This window comes from Eleutherodactylus coqui, chromosome 1, assembly GCF_035609145.1.
Source record: "Eleutherodactylus coqui strain aEleCoq1 chromosome 1, aEleCoq1.hap1, whole genome shotgun sequence".
In the NCBI taxonomy this organism is placed as follows: Eukaryota; Metazoa; Chordata; class Amphibia; order Anura; family Eleutherodactylidae; genus Eleutherodactylus; species Eleutherodactylus coqui.
In genome coordinates, this window is record NC_089837.1 from 448,685,452 (window position 1) to 448,702,420 (window position 16,969).

Genomic DNA, 16,969 nt, shown 5'->3' on the forward strand with positions numbered 1-16,969 from the left:
CAGTAGTGACAGATCCATCACCTGGTGGGCACCGACATTGTCTGACCAACCCTATTGACGATAATACTAGCAGAGGGTCTATCAGAAATAAATAGCACAGAATGCTGCACTACCATTTCTGACTTTTTTTGATGGAATCTGCACTGGAGCCTCCTAATAGAGCTTTAGATGTAAACTGACCCTTATAATGCTACACTTATTCTATGAGGTTACTGTAGAGCGCTGCATATAGTACCTCTCAGAATGCAAATCGCAGTCCAGCTGTATACAGATACTGAACAAGCAGGGTCAGCAGCCTGAAGAAATAGGAATACTGCTCTGGAGACGAATAAGCTATGATGTTGTACCTATATACCTTGTTTCCCTGAAAATAAGACCTTGTCTTATATTAATTTTTGCCCGGAAAGAGGCTCTAGGTTTTATTTTCAGGGGATGTCTTATTATACTAACCTGCTCTCCGGAGCTCTAGCAGGCTTCCTGCAGTCATTGGTCGCCCATAAAAGATCGCTTCCTGGTTATGGGATTCATAAATCCCGCCTCCAGGAAGCAGTGGTTCTGATTAGTTTTCTAGCACTGCTCAGCCAATCAATGCAGCACTCGATGAACCAATGCGATGGCTGTGATTGGTTCATCCGGCGCTGCATTGATTGGCTGAGCAGCGCTCGAGAACCAATCACAGTCATCGCGTTGTGGAGCTGGGATTTATGGATTGGATGAATTGTGGCACTGATTGGCCAATTCATTGACTGCAGGAAGCCTAGTGGAGCTCAGGAGAGCAGCAGAAGGGACGTAGCCCGAGCCTGCTAGGTAATGTGTTGTTTTTTTAATGTAATGCAGCTAGGGCTTATTTTCAGTGTAGGGCTTATATTTCAAGCGTCCCTGAAAATCCCCAAAAATCAAGGTACGGCTTATTTCTGGGTAGGTATTATTTTGGGGGAAACAGGGTAGATCAGAATAGATATAAGATCAATAAAGCAAAGTACAGTATCAGCAAAGTTAGTATTTTATGTAGATTGTATGTTAACTGTCAAATGCTGCTCAATGCATCATTTATTTTTCCATAGTGGATCTATTGATGGTTCGATTTGTATAGTGGTGGCCGCGCTTTAAGGAATATCAGTTGGATTTATATCTGAGAAGACTTTTTCTGGTTGTAGATGCTGAAAGATAGAAATCCCTAGTAGCATCAGTCTGCAATGCTCATGCAGTCCCATCAGATCAGTCTTGTATCTGCAGAGTCAGCTGTGATCTTGTATTTCGTACTCATTGCTCACAATGAATGTATTGCTCAGTGTTATTCCCTTTGTCTTGCAGGTTACAGTTCTGGCTCCAAGTTGAAAGCACCTACATTAAGTATAAAGGGAAAGGAATTAGTAGTACGATCCGGAGAGCCGATACACCTTACATGCAGGTAAGGCTGGTTTATCAAGCGGATGTTATGCGGATTTTCACCCCGGAATTCACTTATTGCATTGCAATGAATGAACTCTTCAGTGAAGATCTTCTGCCGTTCCACAACCATAGTGCGTGCTGCGGATTCTAAAATCTAATGACTATTTCCTGTGGGGGAAGTTTGCCATTGTAAGGGCTTAAACAGACAAATATGTTTGCGGAGGTTTTTGTGTGCGTGAAATTCACGTCCGTAGAACATGACGAAGCGAAGCCATTGATTTCAATGGATTAGCTCTCATGAGCGTCATTTTTATACATGCGAGTAGAGATAGGTCCCGCTCTATCTTTCTACTTTTATTTGCGCGCACAATAGCGCTGAGTGTGAAAAGTAAAAACTACACCACATCGACAAAGACATAACTCGTCCATGCACGAATATGCTCTGTTACAGCGCGTGTATTTCCACATATGTGCGTCAGTTTAAGCCCTAAGTGAATGGGTTTTTTTAAACCTCATTGACTGTACATTGCTGTGGAACTTCAGCTCACAATCCACAGTCGAAATTCCACAGCTATTCAGTTGTGTGTGAACTCACTCCGAGGGCTTAAACAGACGACCGCATGCACAAATATGCTCGCCAGTGCGGAGCGTATTTGCGCATGAACAAGTCAAAAGTCTCAAAACTCCATGCTATTGTATGTGCAAATAAAGATTGGCAGGTAGATAGGGCAGGACCTGTCTTTTGTCACTCTTTAAAAAATATGTGGCCTCTGGGGTATTGTGCCTGTCCCTGGGGGGTATTGTGACGGGCACTACATTAACAGGCATACAGCAGTAGTGGATGGCACTGTATGGGGGCACAATATAACTAGTAGTGTAAGGGGGCATATTTTGGCTGGCATTGCATGGGGGAACACAGCGGCCAGCCCAGTGTTTGCTTGTAAATTGATTCTAAAATGAGTCACTGTTTTGATGTTAAAGGGGTTTTCCCTCGTCTGAAAATTGCTCCACAGCCACTCTATCCTTCCTGTTTCTACTGACCAGGACATGTGACTGCTGCAGCCAATCACTGGCTATAGGTCACTGGTATGGACAGTTTTTAGCTGCAGCAGTCACATGTCCTGGTCAGCAGCAACCAGGAAGAACAGAGTGGTTCTGAAGCTATTTTCAGACAAGGGAAAACCCCTTTAAAGGCTCTACAATGACAAAGAGATGCCCATGATTTGTGGTGAAATCGTAGCATTGCCACATGGACGCGTAGAGTCAAGACGTGTAACTTGAAGCTTCTGGGCCCAATGCAATATCTGTAACAGGGCCCCCAACTATAATGCTTTATTCATAGTACTGGGCTCCCTACACAGAGAGGAGAGGCCTTATGGGCCCCGTAAGGCTCCTGGGCCCTGGTGCAACCACATCCCCTGTAGTTATGCCAGTGGACTTGTGGCAACTTCAAAGTTTCCCTGGGGTAACAAAAAAGTTGCAAACATTGCAAGAAATCCAAGTATATTGTAACATTTACAGGTTTTATAAAGTTACTTGCAATTTCTTTCCCATAGGAAAGAGTCCTGGTAATTGCAGCCCCTCTTTGTGGCTGTTGAACACTAATGTCAGGTTGACGGATACTATTTCCAAAACCAAATTCATAGTTGTTTTCCTTCTTAACCATCATTTTTTCTCTTATTTTTTACAGAGGTGATCAAACAGTTCTCTGGAAATTCCCAGCTGCCTCCAGGAAAGAAAGTAAAAGGTTCCATACAACTGATAATTCATGCCAGGGAAGCCCCAAGACAGTTTGCTATAGAAATTTAACATTGCACAAAGCGCAATTAAGTGACACTGGATTCTACAGCTGCCAGTACGAATATTTTACCTCATCCAAGAAGCCATCTGGTGTCTATATATTTATTACAGGTAAAGCAGCTGATGTTTTATGAAATATTTCATTTCTAAACCGTGAAAATTGTAGATAGTCCTTTTTAAGTTTTACATATATTTTTTAGAAAATGGAAAATAAATTACCCATACATATAGGCCTTTACATATTCCCTCTTCCAACTCAGTAGTTTCTTAATTATATCCATTTTTGAAAAGCTGAGTATAACTAATATGATTTTGATATAATATAGGAAGAGAGGGGTCGTCATGGCAAATATTAAAATAGTCCTCCCATTATGGTGATTGGTGCTGCCACTCAGGACCTAAGGGTCCAGTGTTTATTCCCACACCCCATGCTGTTTTCATGACCATTGATCTAATTCCTCACTTGCTAAGGCTCTTTTCCCTATACATTTTTACTGTCCAGAGCTGGCTCCATTCTGGCTTTCCATCTTCTATGGAGAAAACTGCATAGGGACAGAAACCAAGACAGAACCTTAAGGTTCAATATGTGAGACAGAGACATATTTGGTCTCTATTTTACATACTTTCTGTCCCTGCCAGCCCTTCAAATTGGATAGAAAAGAACCAAGGATGACCAATGAGGTCTCCGTTTCACATGTTGAACCCTATAGTTCCATCCCAGTTTCCACTCCTATGCAGTTCTTTGAAGAGAAGACGAAAACACGGGATGAAACCAGCAGTTGGCAGTAAAACCATAATGTGAATAGAGCCTAACAATGTAGTTTTCCTGGAGAGTGCCTTGCACATGTTCTCAAATCCCAGTATCAAAGCAGATTGGACCATCCAAGGCTGGGCTTCCCCTTTCCAAGGGCTCCATGGCAGCAGCATGATCTGCCTCCTTGTTATTTAAGACCTTGTATACAGTATGGCCACCATTATATTTCCATAGGAACTGTCAACTGACTTCTAATTCACTCGAGATAAGGTACTGGCAGTTGTATCACTGCACAACTAGTCATTGACAAACCCTTTGCAAGCTATAATGGCGTCCAGATTGGTTGACACTCAGATTTTAAGAAAACAATTAAATTGATGAAAGCTGTCAATCTGAAAGTTTTCTAAAGACATTGTGTTTTTGAATTTTCAATAATTAATATTTAAAAGTAAATTGTAACACGGCAATTCTGAAAATAATTCACTATAATATTCTGTAAGATGCTATGGGCTTATACTAAGATGACTTATTATGTCATAAGAATATGATAGCTTGCCGATGTTTGATTGGTAGGGGTCTGGTCCATGCAGATCATCAGTTTGAAGGAGAAGCTGCAGTACCAGACTCAGCCACAAGTAGCATTGATAAAAATCAAAAACATTTTAGCAGTCAACCTACAGCCCCTCTGTTCTAATAATCAAAATGGTCCTGGGGACTGAATCCCACTAAGAACAGGACAACAATGTTTTAGACCTGGAAAACAACTTTATTGGAATTGTCTTGGACTTACATAAGGGCAGAGTAGATGTACCAAATGGTCATCTTCTGCTATCAATCTTCTATGTTTATATAACCTGTTCAGCACCCCAAAAAATCGAATTACTAATTAAAAGTCCATTCAGTGAAGCAGTATTGTCAGGATCAGTGGATATGGACCTGCTGTGTTAAACACTGGTTGGCCAAATCCAGAGGCGACACCTAAGAAACCCTGGACTTCATTTTTGCACCCCACCAGTTGGGGTCTATGATTTGCTGTGGGGTCCTCAGACTGTTACATTGGAAGTGGTCCCAATAATGTGGCAGCTGACGCTACAACAAGGCGTGGTACTTAAACATGTAAATGGAGGCAAAGTCACATCAATCTGGGTCGGGCTGAGTAACTTCAGAATGAGGAACAAGCTGGTCAGGACACACCGAATGGGTTCAGCATGGTATAGCCAGCTGGTGAGTCGCAGCAGACAGCATACAGAAGAAAAGTCAATGCATCAAGTCAAGGTCAAGAGCCAAGAAACCAGTGAAGTCATACATAACTAACGTCAAGAACAATGAAGTCGGAACACATGGAAAAGCACCTTAAGCTAGACCAAAAGACCAAAAATTCGGGCACCTTTCTTAGTGGCAGGGTGCATGATTTAGCCTAGAACACCTGATGATTGGTAAGGGAAGATTTAGTAAGGAACACGCTAGTCCTTTGAGAGTGCAAGCATGTGCATATGTGCTCTCCATGCCACTGACAGAGATAGAGCAGATGTCAGAGTTGGGCACCTGCAACAGAAAAGAAGAGAAGGAGCAGGATATGCGCCTCAGACAAAAGCGGGGAAGGAATGGGTAAGATGGCGGTTGCAGCTGCAAGCTATGACAGTGAACCCCTTTACATTCCATGTTCTTTATTCCAGGGAATTAATGAAACATCTTCAGAAGTAATAGAGCATTGATATTTTCAAGGGGTTCCCATGAATTTTCTTCAGGACTGAACTGTAACATGTGTATGACGCCCTAAAAAATGAAATAAAAGGAATTTATGGAAAACTTTTAAAATTCCATTCTTTCCACATTTTTTACATTGAAACGGCAATACTCCTTTTTCCAAACTATTGTTTCTTTGTTTGCCTGCCGATGTCTAAATTACAGTCCTTGGCTGAACTTTTGTACCCCTGTCTCATCCTCTGGAACTCCCAACTTCCTGTAGGCCAGACAACCCCTTTGACAGTCTCTTTGGACCAGGAAGTAACAAACTGGGGAGGATAAGTATGTCAGATGTTATCCAAATGGCTTATATCAACTAAATGCAACCCAAAGTGTGATAGACCTAAGGTAAAACTGGATAAAAATACATTCCTGAAAAACAATATTGGCTTCGAAGATTTGGCTGTTGGAGTGGAAGGATGCAGATTCTTCACCTCTTCATGTTTGATGGCGCCAACAGTTCTTGCAATAATAATGTATCTCAAGGTCTTCTGGCTGTGTCTGTATCTAAAGGAAATTATAGATTTGTTAATTAGGAGATGCAGGGCAAGAAATGTATCTTCTTGTCATGTGAGCTACTTCCACTGCTTCTAATGCCTAACCTACAATTGTTGGAATGGACTGTAAATAGTAAACATATTGCAGACTGTTGTAAAACAGTTTATAGTTTGCTGTCGGACCTGTAGTGAAACCAGAAGGAAATTAAAACTTCAAAATTAGCACCCCTTTTTATTGCCAGATCACCTTCACCATAGTTTTCAGGATTACATAGCTGCTGATTGCATAGTTTTAAAATGTTTTTTCAGCGTGACACTCCAGACGACAGGAAAGGAATGGCGGAAACGTGTTACAGGTCTCTTTATTTTTAAAAGGGTTGTCTAGAACTTTAGTTAAATGCCTGGCATCCATGCAGCCTGTGAGAAACTTGTCCTAGGATTGGCGTAATGCATCTCTAGACCATAGGATGAAGAGGGCATTGCTGGAAGCTGGGCCACAGGTGGGAGGTGGTGCTTAATGCTACACTGTTCAGTCTTGTTAGGCTCCACCTCTGACCCAAAGCCCGATCCCTTAGCTCTCTGGTCTAGAGATTCTTTTAGCTCGTTCTAAGCTAAGTTTCTCACAAGCTGCATGGATGCTGGCCATTTTGCTGAATGCTTGTCAACTCCTTTTAACGGTTTCTTGTGGCTTGGTTCCTATGGTCTGAAGAATTTCCTATCTAAATAAGGTGGCCAGCTGACTATTATGGGTCTGGTAGTTGAATTCCCTGATGAAAAGCTCCAAAAGGCAGCACATTTCTCCTGTAGGTAATACATGGTGGTCGCATTCAGACTTCCATAGTAGAACTTCTTTTTCCAGCAGTCCTCTGCTTTGCCTACTAGTGGGGAAACCAAGCATGAACACCCTATGTAACAACCATATTTCTTCATAAGACAAGGACAGGGGTTGTCCAAATGGGACAACCCCATTAAGATATTAACAGTGCTTTAAAATCCTACACTTAGAATGCCTCTGAGTACCTACTGTTCTAGAAATAAGTGAGAACAACATATAGGTAATAAATATATATTAAAAAGATGCTAGAATTTACATTTGTCATTAATATAGCTTGGGTTAATCGAAAGTAGAGCTTCACTAGTCATTATTTTAGAGCACATAGATCCACATGTCTATTCATTTACTCCTCCAATCCCTGGCTTTCTAGTATCAAAGTACGTCCAAGACTATTCTGCTACATTGTGTTGCCTATTATATGTACAAAATGATCATATTGCAAGTATCCCCTAGTGACATGATATGTGCTCTCTGGGTTACAGGTACCACAAGTTGAGCACCTTGGGGTTACTTCGTCTCTCCTTTACAATCACCTATGGTTAAGGTTTCTTAAACATGCTGTTTTTTTCTATGGACCAATTTTAATTTGAGCATTTGTTGAGTTATACTGAAATTGGTCTCTTAAATCATCCCACCAGTTGTGGGACAAAATTTTTACAAGATCAAAAGGGAGCTGTTATAATATCTGGTACAATCCTTTCTCCGGATCCATAGGGATACCCCTTTTTATACTTCCAAGATTGTCATAGAGATTCGTAGACTACCCTTAGACTGTGCACAGAGCAGTGGTTGTGCATCGGTAGTCTAAGGCATGTGAGCAGCACTGGCCAATCAGAAAGCGGCATGCCATGTCTGACTACTGATGCGCTCTGTGCATGGAGTAGTGACAGGAACACCACGGCCATGTTGGAACAATGAAGAAAGCAGCAGATCAGCGGCCAAACAGGGAGTAAGAACCTCACAAGGTAATATAACTCCCACTCTCTCTGCTCCTTAATCAGATTTTGTTCCTGAGACCAAAGAGTTGTATTAAGGAAACAAGGAAACATCACATAAAAAAAACAACTTCAGTTTTTGGGCATTTTTTATATTTCCCATTCCTTTTGAATCCACTCCTGGCTTTGTCTAAAGAAAACTGCATGAAAATTTTTTTTTATGAAAAACGTTATGTGTGAAACAGGCCTTAATTACTTTCTCATAAGAAATTCTAAGAGCAAGCCTTGAACAAAGCTCAACTTTTATCACTTTCACACTGACTGGTCTTTAAAAGACCTGGCAGCTGAGAGTGGTGACATTATGTCTACAGAGAAGCTATTTGTCCACCTTTTCATGTTATCTGTGGTAGAATACAGGAAATTGCTCTATAACACTTGCACAGTTTGGAATTGTTATTTTAATTTCATGACATGAATGACTATGTCCCTCGGGGAGCAGGTAGTAATCATTTGTACAGATGATTAAATGTATGAAACTATTGACCTCTTCACACATCTACCAACCTTGGAAAACAAGTTTGTTTTTCAATTGCCTTACACAGCATCCTTAAAATAGAAGGAAATCATTGTTGGCCGTGGTTTATGCTACATATATTATGAAGATATGGATACTATGGTTACAGTGAAATAATCCACACTTATACTATGACTTCCCTTTAGAGTAGTCAAGGGCTTTTTATTAATGTTGCCAAAGTTTTATCTAGCTGCACAATTACTAAGATGGAAAATTACAGGTTGTCTAAGCCTTTTCAATGCACTGGTGGAATGGTTAATACTGCGGTCTTGCAAATCAGGGGTCTTAAAGGGGTTTTAGCCATTAATCACCCTCATCATTGCCTCTAGTCCAGCCTAGTTCCCTCTGAAACAGGAAGGAATGACATCAAGTTCATTGCTAACATGACAACTGCAGCCAATTACTGGCCTGAGAGGTCATGGCATTTATGCAGACATGACCACTGAGGTCAGTGATTGGCTACAGTGGTCATATAAGCAATGAGCATGACATCACTGCTGTTGCATCCGATCCAGATTAATTATCTATTATATCTGACACATTTGTGTAGTTATGTCCTAAAAGGATGAGTATATACATACTTAGTACAAACATGAATAAACACAAAAATGTATAAGGAAACAGCAAAAGGGAAAACAGGGAAACTAACCCTAAACCTAATACAAGACAGCCCTACCTAGAAGCAGGGTGATTGCCCTGATAAGGGTGACCCTACATTAGGAACCTGGGGTGACCATGACTTTCCATAAATGGTGACAAGGAATAGTGGCAAATGTAAGGTGAGACTAAAATATATAGAACCACTAGTGCAGGGAAAAAGATGCACAAACACCCCAGATAATTAAGTAGAACAAAAGTAGACTTATCTTAACAGAGATGCTGTTTCAACCCAGAAGCTGCAGACAAGACTAGAAACACCTCCAAACAGAAAGTATAACCAGTACCTTCTGTCCAGAAGGTCTGGTTTAAATAACCAAACAAGACTGACTGACTGGCTGAGCAGCCAATTATCCCAGCCAGTCAATGAACCACTTAACAGCAATGAGTAATTAACTCCCTGCTGACCAGTGCTAACAGAAAATGAACAAATGTCGACATGGCACATTATGTGGGCCAAGGCTGATGCCACAATGCCAGCCCAGACCTAAGACTGATCGCCGACCCCACCGTGACAATTGCAACCTATTTGAGTGAGAACTGGAGTAGAGGGGACTGTGGTGGCAGTGCTGGACTGGAGGCAACGGGAGAGGGTGAGTAATGGCAATTTAAATTTTTTTAGACCATTTTCTACCACTGGGTAAGTTTTTTAAATATCAGAAAATCCCTTTAAGACCACTTGAATTGCAAGGTTGCAGTACTATTCATTCCACCAGTGCGAAAATACTTACTTTCACCCTTTGCTAATAGATCTTTGATACACTGGTCCTACTTAATAAGAATTAAAGGAAATCTCAAAGTTATTCCCATCCAAAAGAATTTGTGAAGAAACAGTGAAGATTTTTTTAATGAATAAAATCACGATTTTCCAAAGGTGACTAAAATAGAATAACTCAAGTCTGAACTTCCCCGCTGGTGTTACAAAGCAATTTCCTCCTTTTGTCTTGAGGTCTGGATGAGCTGATCTCAGTCACCAATCAGAGCTGTTTTTGAGAGGGTGAGCACTCATCGCCCACAACTATTCACCAATCTGAGGATGCTGTATTCTACTATTCTCAGAAGTGTAGGGCTGAACCTGATGACTTCATTTTCATATCTTAGAGGTCATCTGAGCATTAGGGCCAGTTCTTTATTTCCCCATTACCGTATATTGAGGCAGATTTACTAATACTGTCCAATAGTTAAACTATGCAGAGTTACAGACTAGACAGTCTGTGCCAGAGTAATCACAGTGGGTTATGCTGGATGATAAATCTGGCGTATCTTTAGATATCTTTGTCTGACTTCATACCATCTATTAGTTGGCTTACTTATCTCCACTTTTTGCTCCATAATTTTGACACAGTTTTTTGTGCCCGGCGTTGCATTTTTCCTTTTCATGAAGTGATGCTCCATTTTCAGACGAGGTAAAAAAAAGTGTCCAAAAGTATGTAAAACACATCATAATTATAATACAAAGCATGTAAGATGGTTTTCTGGCACAATTTTCTGCCAGATATTCGGCACATTTTCAATAGTAAACCTGCCCAATTGTGTTAATGAAAGTAGAAAGAAGAGTGCTATGGTTCACGGTCGTAAAGAGATGCCAGAGGTGTAACTGGAAGTTTATGGGCCCCCAACTATAGCAGAGCCTGACCTATCATATGCGATTTATAATAGTGGTGACTTCTTATGTAGCAGAAGGACCATTGGTCGCTCTCAGACTTCAAGAAGTAGGTCTGACTGCTACTTATGCATCCCTATAGCTACTAGAGAAGATTTCAGCTATCTACAATTTGAAGAAATAGGGGCAACAATTTCTATATTAGACACTGGGAACTTGTATACTAATAGCCAAGAATTTGAAGGTGAATAGGGGTTTAGCCTTAATGAGGTGATAAATACTGTAAACACTTTCTGTCTATATGGATGTTGGTTAGAAGGTAACCAACCCAGAGCTTACTGTAATGGATAATTGATCAACAGGTGGGCAAATTGGACCAGCAATGTGCTAGTGTTTAGAGTATATGGTATTAGGATTAAGGAGAATGCAAAGATAAAGAGGCTATTCAAGAAGCTTTTTTTCTTTCAAAACGTGCTAAGCATGCTTTACCAACATAAGACAAGCCATACCTTTGCTATTGTTCCGGATTCTCCGATGCCCGGTCAGTTGCTAGTCATCACTTTTCGGTGCAGAGTGATGATGTCCTGAGACCAGGATATGTGACAGCTGTAGCTAATTACCAGCTGAAGTGAGCAGGTGATTAACTTCAGCATTAATATCCGTCTGGTGTTGGTGACCAGGGTGGGACCAGGTGCCAGAGGAACTTGAGTAGGCGGAGCTCAAGAGATGTCTATCTAGAGTCATTATGGGTCAACACTTAATTTATAGATAAACATTTTGTAACATTTAAATCTAGCATTCGTCGTCATCATTCTGTTTATTATCATTCTTTTGCAGACGAGAACAGCGCATTCGTAAACATGCATATCAGAGAACCCAAAATAATTACCATAACAGAAGGAGAAAAACTGGTTGTTCCTTGCCGGGTTACATCACCGAATATCAAAGTCACATTAAGACAGGTATTGTACACTTCGGAGATACACCGTATTTCATAAAAAACTTTGTTAGATGCTGATGACAGCAAGAATGTTTCTTTGGTCTACCGAAATGTAGGCATTGACCTTGACCGTACTATCGGGAACCAGACCGATGCCTTGTTGAATGGGCATTAGGGTCAATGGTTGTTTTATACTCATACATTGATATGACCTTTTCTATACTTGGATTAATTATTTAGATTATGTTCCATGTAAACATTTTCTCTGTCCCAAGTGCTGGAAATTTGCATCTCAATAGACAGAAAATCTCTTTATCTGAGCTCGGAAAATATGTGATCATGTTTTATGCTCAGCTATGAAATCATTAGTTTGCAGCACTTTTGGGAGTGTGCAAGATTTATTCTCTAGGTTTCACTTCAAGGACGATTGTCATTGTTCTCAGAGTTTTGAAGTAAGATGGAAATGTTATTCACAGCCGGCAAATCGGTCTATGGCTGTTAGATGTTGTGCTAACAGGAATTCAGGACATTTTCATTTGTCACTTGTCAAGTCACCTCCTTAGTTCAAAGACATAGAAAATCTCCTCAGTTTTTGCTTATGTTATATAATTATGATATGCAAGGAAATACAATTTTGTCTAAATTGGTCTAAATTCTGTGTCTAAATTAAAGCACAGATCTATGCTGGGGTAAATTTGTCTTTCTAGCGCACAGCTAAAAAGCCAACAGATTAATTAAGAATAGAGATGAGCAAACCTACTCGGACACGCCCCTTTTTCGCCTGAGCGCCGCGATTTTCAAGTACTTCCGTACTTGGGTGAAAAGATTCGGGGGGCGCCGTGGGTGAGTGGGGGGTTGCAGCGGGGAGTGGGGGGGAGAGGGAGAGAGAGAGAGAGCTCCCCCCTGTTCCCCGCTGCTACCTCCCGCTCCGCCACGCCTCCCCCCACCCCGGCGCCCCCCGAGTCTTTTCACCCGAGTACGGAAGTACTCGAAAATCGCGGTGCTCGATCGAGTAATTACTCGAAACGAGTACATTCGCTCATATCTAATTAAGAAGCGTGCCACCTCTTAATGAATTGGGCACACATTTCAGTTCACCATTGCTAAAGACTGGCATTAGATCGGCAAGCTTTAGTGAATCTTATTGTATATCTATAGACTGGGTATAGATCTCTTTATTAGGCAATGGCATTATCAGCTCTATAAGGAAAGTTGATATAAAAATAGTCTTCCTAATTAGATATAACTTTCATCTGAACCTTATATTACTTAACAGGGATTTTCCTGAATTATATGTCTGATGGATTGGTTTTTGACTATTTGTCAGTGTCCCATCAGACGCCTAGAAGCTGGAACACGTGACTTTTTGTGCATTGTGATAATTCTTTGATTTAATAAGTTTTTTTTTCAAGAAATAGCATCATGTTTTTCCTTGGCTGTGTCTGGTGTTGTAGTTTTGCCTTATTCACTTCTATCTGTCACCATCTTTTTGCAGTCCTCACTGAGAGAGCAGCATAAAGTAGTGCATGTCACATTGATTACAGTGATATGTCTGCTGTATGTACATATGAGAATAGGGGTTTAAATAAGTTGCGCACAGAAAAAAAACAGAGTAGAATTAAAGATGAACTATATGAGTTACAGTCTGGTAAAGAGAGAAAATCCTGGGCGTGAGGTTTTACAATCTACAAGGGAAGGAGACAATAGATGAGGATAGAAGCTGCTCTTATGATAGTATGGTGGATTCAGGATTACTGTAGATTGTAGGAACCGAAGAGGTTTGTAGGTTCTTCTTGAAGCTTTCTAAGGTGGTGGAGAGTAGGTTGTGTTGGAATAGTAAGTTCCAGAGTATAGGGGAAGCATAGGAAAACTCTTGGAGGTGAGTATGTAAAGAGCAGACTAGAGTAGAGCAGGGAACTACTTTTGTGAGGACTGGAGATTACACGTAGGGAGGTATTGGGATATTAGGTCAGAGGCGTATGGAGGGGACAGGTTGTGGACGGCTTTGTATGTCATTGATAAAACTTTAATCTGAATTCTCTGGATAATGGGTAGCCAATAAATAGATTGTCAGAGGAGAGAGTCAGAGGAGTAATGAAGGGAGAGGTGGATTAGGTGGGCAACGGAATTGAGAGTGGATTGGAGGAGTGCAAGAGTGTTGGATAGGAGGCCACAGAGAAGGATGTTGCACTAGTCTAGGTATTTGATTATGAGGACATGTTTTTTTTCTTGACTTGACATTGAAAAAGAGTGTATCTGGGAGATGTTTTTGAGTTGGAGGTGGCAAGGGCTAGTACTCATGCATTGAAGGACAGTGCAGAGTCAAATGTTACAGTGAGATATAAGATTTGTGAGACTGGGGAAAATATGGAGTTGTTTATTTTGATTGATAAGTCTGATGGTTGATTGAGCTTGTCTGATTGATTAAGCGTTGATTGAGATGGGGGAAAGAGGATGAGTTAAGTTTTCTCCATGCTGATTTCTAGAAAGCGGGAAGAAGGAGGATATGGTTTGATAGACACTTTGGGGTTCAATATAGTAGGGAGATAATATCTGGGCCAGGAAGGTAGATTTGAGTTTCATCAGCATGAAGATGTATGAAGATTATGTATAAACTAACTATGCACAGCATATCACAGAATTGGAGAACAGACTTTCAACTCTCATGTGGTGCCCATATGATGAACATGATGTATTATCCCCTGCTTTGCAGCTTCTTAATTTTTGAAGCATTTAAAGATTCTTTAGCTAATTATAGTCAGGATCCTATATATAACCAGATGAAAGCTCCAAGAATATTTTTTTCCATTTCTTTGAAAGCATACAAAAACTAAGAACATATATATGCATAGGTTCCATCATTTTCTTAGAAACCTCATTAGTTTGCTGTGTCTACTTCAATTGCATACTCTTTCAGAAATTGTCTTAAGCTGGGAATAAAAGCTCGTCACTAGAGATGAGCGAACCTACTCGGCCACGCCCCTTTTTCGCCCGAGCGCCGCGATTTTCGAGTACTTCCGTACTCGGGCGAAAAGATTGGGGGGGCGCCGTGGATGAGTGGGGGGTTGCAGCGGGGAGTGGGGGGAGAGGGAGAGAGAGAGAGGTCTCCCCCCTGTTCCCCGCTGCTACCCCCCGCTCCGCCACGCCTCCCCCCGCCCCCCCAGTGCCTCCCGAATCTTTTCACACGAGTATGGAAGTATTTGAAAATCGCAGTGCTCGATCGAGTAATTACTCGAAACGAGTATATTCGCTCATTTCTACTCGTCACTCTTCACAGCTTACTTCTTATGGTAGAATTAGACTGGCTGTCCATGGTTTTTACAAACCTCAACTGCTAAGTCAAGTTGACCTTTGCTTTATTTCGTCCTTAGTTTTAGACTCTTTAATTTTGAAATCTTCCATGGTTCTAAACAGTAATGGAATCTACCCATTAAAGGCATTTATCACTTATCCACAAGATAGGTAATAAATGTTTGATTGTTAGACACTCAACCACTGAAATCTCCAATGATCTTAAGATCATCACCCCGAATGCCCCACTAGAATAGAGTGGTGGAGCACATGCATGACCACCACTCCATTTACTTCTATGGGATGGAGAAAGATGGCCAAGTGTATTGATCTTCCTCTGTCCTATAGAAATAAATGGAGTGGTGGTCACACATGCGCATTGCCACACCACTGACATGGGGCATTCAGGGTGTGATGTTCTTAGGATTGGTGGGACTCCCAGCAATCAGGCATTTATCACATTATCCTGTGGATAGGGGATAAATGTCTTCAGCAGGAAAACCATTTTAAAGATAGATATGTCAGCTCAGAGAATCTTGGGAATCATTCATTAAATGAAAATGGAGCAACTACTGCTATAAGAATATATTGAAAAAAATATAACCACTGAATTTGAACCAATTGACGTAAAAATATAATGATGATCAATGATGGATATTCACTTTACGACATGTGACCACAGTGTCAGCACATGTGTTCTGTCATTTGACTGTTGGCAGCAACATGTAAACATCAATTTGTAAGTGTGGGGTTTGATTCGTCGACGGGGAGGTGGTCTGCCCAGCTGACCAATCAACTATCATTGTAGTATAAATACTCCTGCCCAAGGTTATTCCTTGGCATAGTGGAGTTCTGGTCCAGGCCCCGCCCTCCTAGTACCATCTATGTCAGATGGTGTTCTTACTCTTTACTTACTGTTGTACATTGACTATCTAGTACTGTTGTAACTATTGTTTTTACATCTGTCAGTTTTCACCTCTTTTTCCTTCTAGGGACAGTCTAGGTATCCCAAAGGTTCCAGAAGTGAGGCTGCCCTTGTCAAGGTGATCACCCCACTTTTAGGCAGGGTTTTCCTGTATTAGTATGATAGGGTGAGATTTCCCTTTTCCCCACTGTTTTTAGTTTTGTTAATAATAGTTTTGCTTCCTGAATTTTCTAATAGAGTGTATATTGGACAAGGTGTTTTGGGCGTCTGGCTCAGACATAATACATACTATATGCGCTATAGACACTGCTGTCATAGGTACATCCAATACAACAAGGGTTGCAGCAATGTTTGGAAACCCTTGATTAATCATGCACTTGGCATACAAAATTGGATCTTCATAGGCTGGCACAACTGTTAGATATAAAATGATTATCTCTTGACAACCTTATGTCAGATCTTCCTTGTACAAGTAATTCCATTATATTTTACAGTATATCAACATGTTTCCTTTTCATGTCCTAGAGCTATGGAAGTGTATTATCTGTTCCCGGTGACAAGAACGTTGTTTGGGATAATAAAAAAGGCTTCATTATTCGAAACCCAACATATCTGTTTTTTGGCTTATTAAGCTGTGAAGCTACAGTTAACGGAGTCACACACACTTCAACCTACTTCACCAACAGGCAATGTGAGTAATATATGTTCATTTTCTTAATTTCAAGACAATAGAAGCAGATCATGTGTTTGCTATGATGAGGAACTTGGAGGAAAGTGTCCCAATCCTGGTTGGTCCCATCACCTTTGCTATTCAGTGATGTGAACCTCTGCAGTAGTAACCTGTTCATAAGAAGTGCAAACAAGGAATGAAGGGATTTCACCAGGAGAGGAAAAAACACCATGCCCCTGTATCCTGGGTAGCAAAACTCTGTACCAAAATGGGGAGCCCAGTTTGATCTTTTGTCTGGTGCTCCCTCTAACTAGCATATGCCTTTGCCTTACTTTATTTCTTTTTTTTCT

General features: G+C 40.9%; 1 protein-coding gene across 1 annotated transcript in view; it reads left to right on the forward strand.

Moving 5' to 3' along the window:
- The window catches only part of FLT1 (fms related receptor tyrosine kinase 1), a 74,421-nt gene that overhangs the window by 21,940 nt on the left and 35,512 nt on the right, over positions 1-16,969 (forward strand). Inside the window, exons 2-5 of the mRNA XM_066583297.1 lie at positions 1,315-1,411; positions 3,083-3,303; positions 11,631-11,755; positions 16,475-16,640. Of these exons, the coding sequence (XP_066439394.1) occupies positions 1,315-1,411; positions 3,083-3,303; positions 11,631-11,755; positions 16,475-16,640 (609 nt within the window). The remainder of the gene's footprint in view (positions 1-1,314; positions 1,412-3,082; positions 3,304-11,630; positions 11,756-16,474; positions 16,641-16,969) is intronic.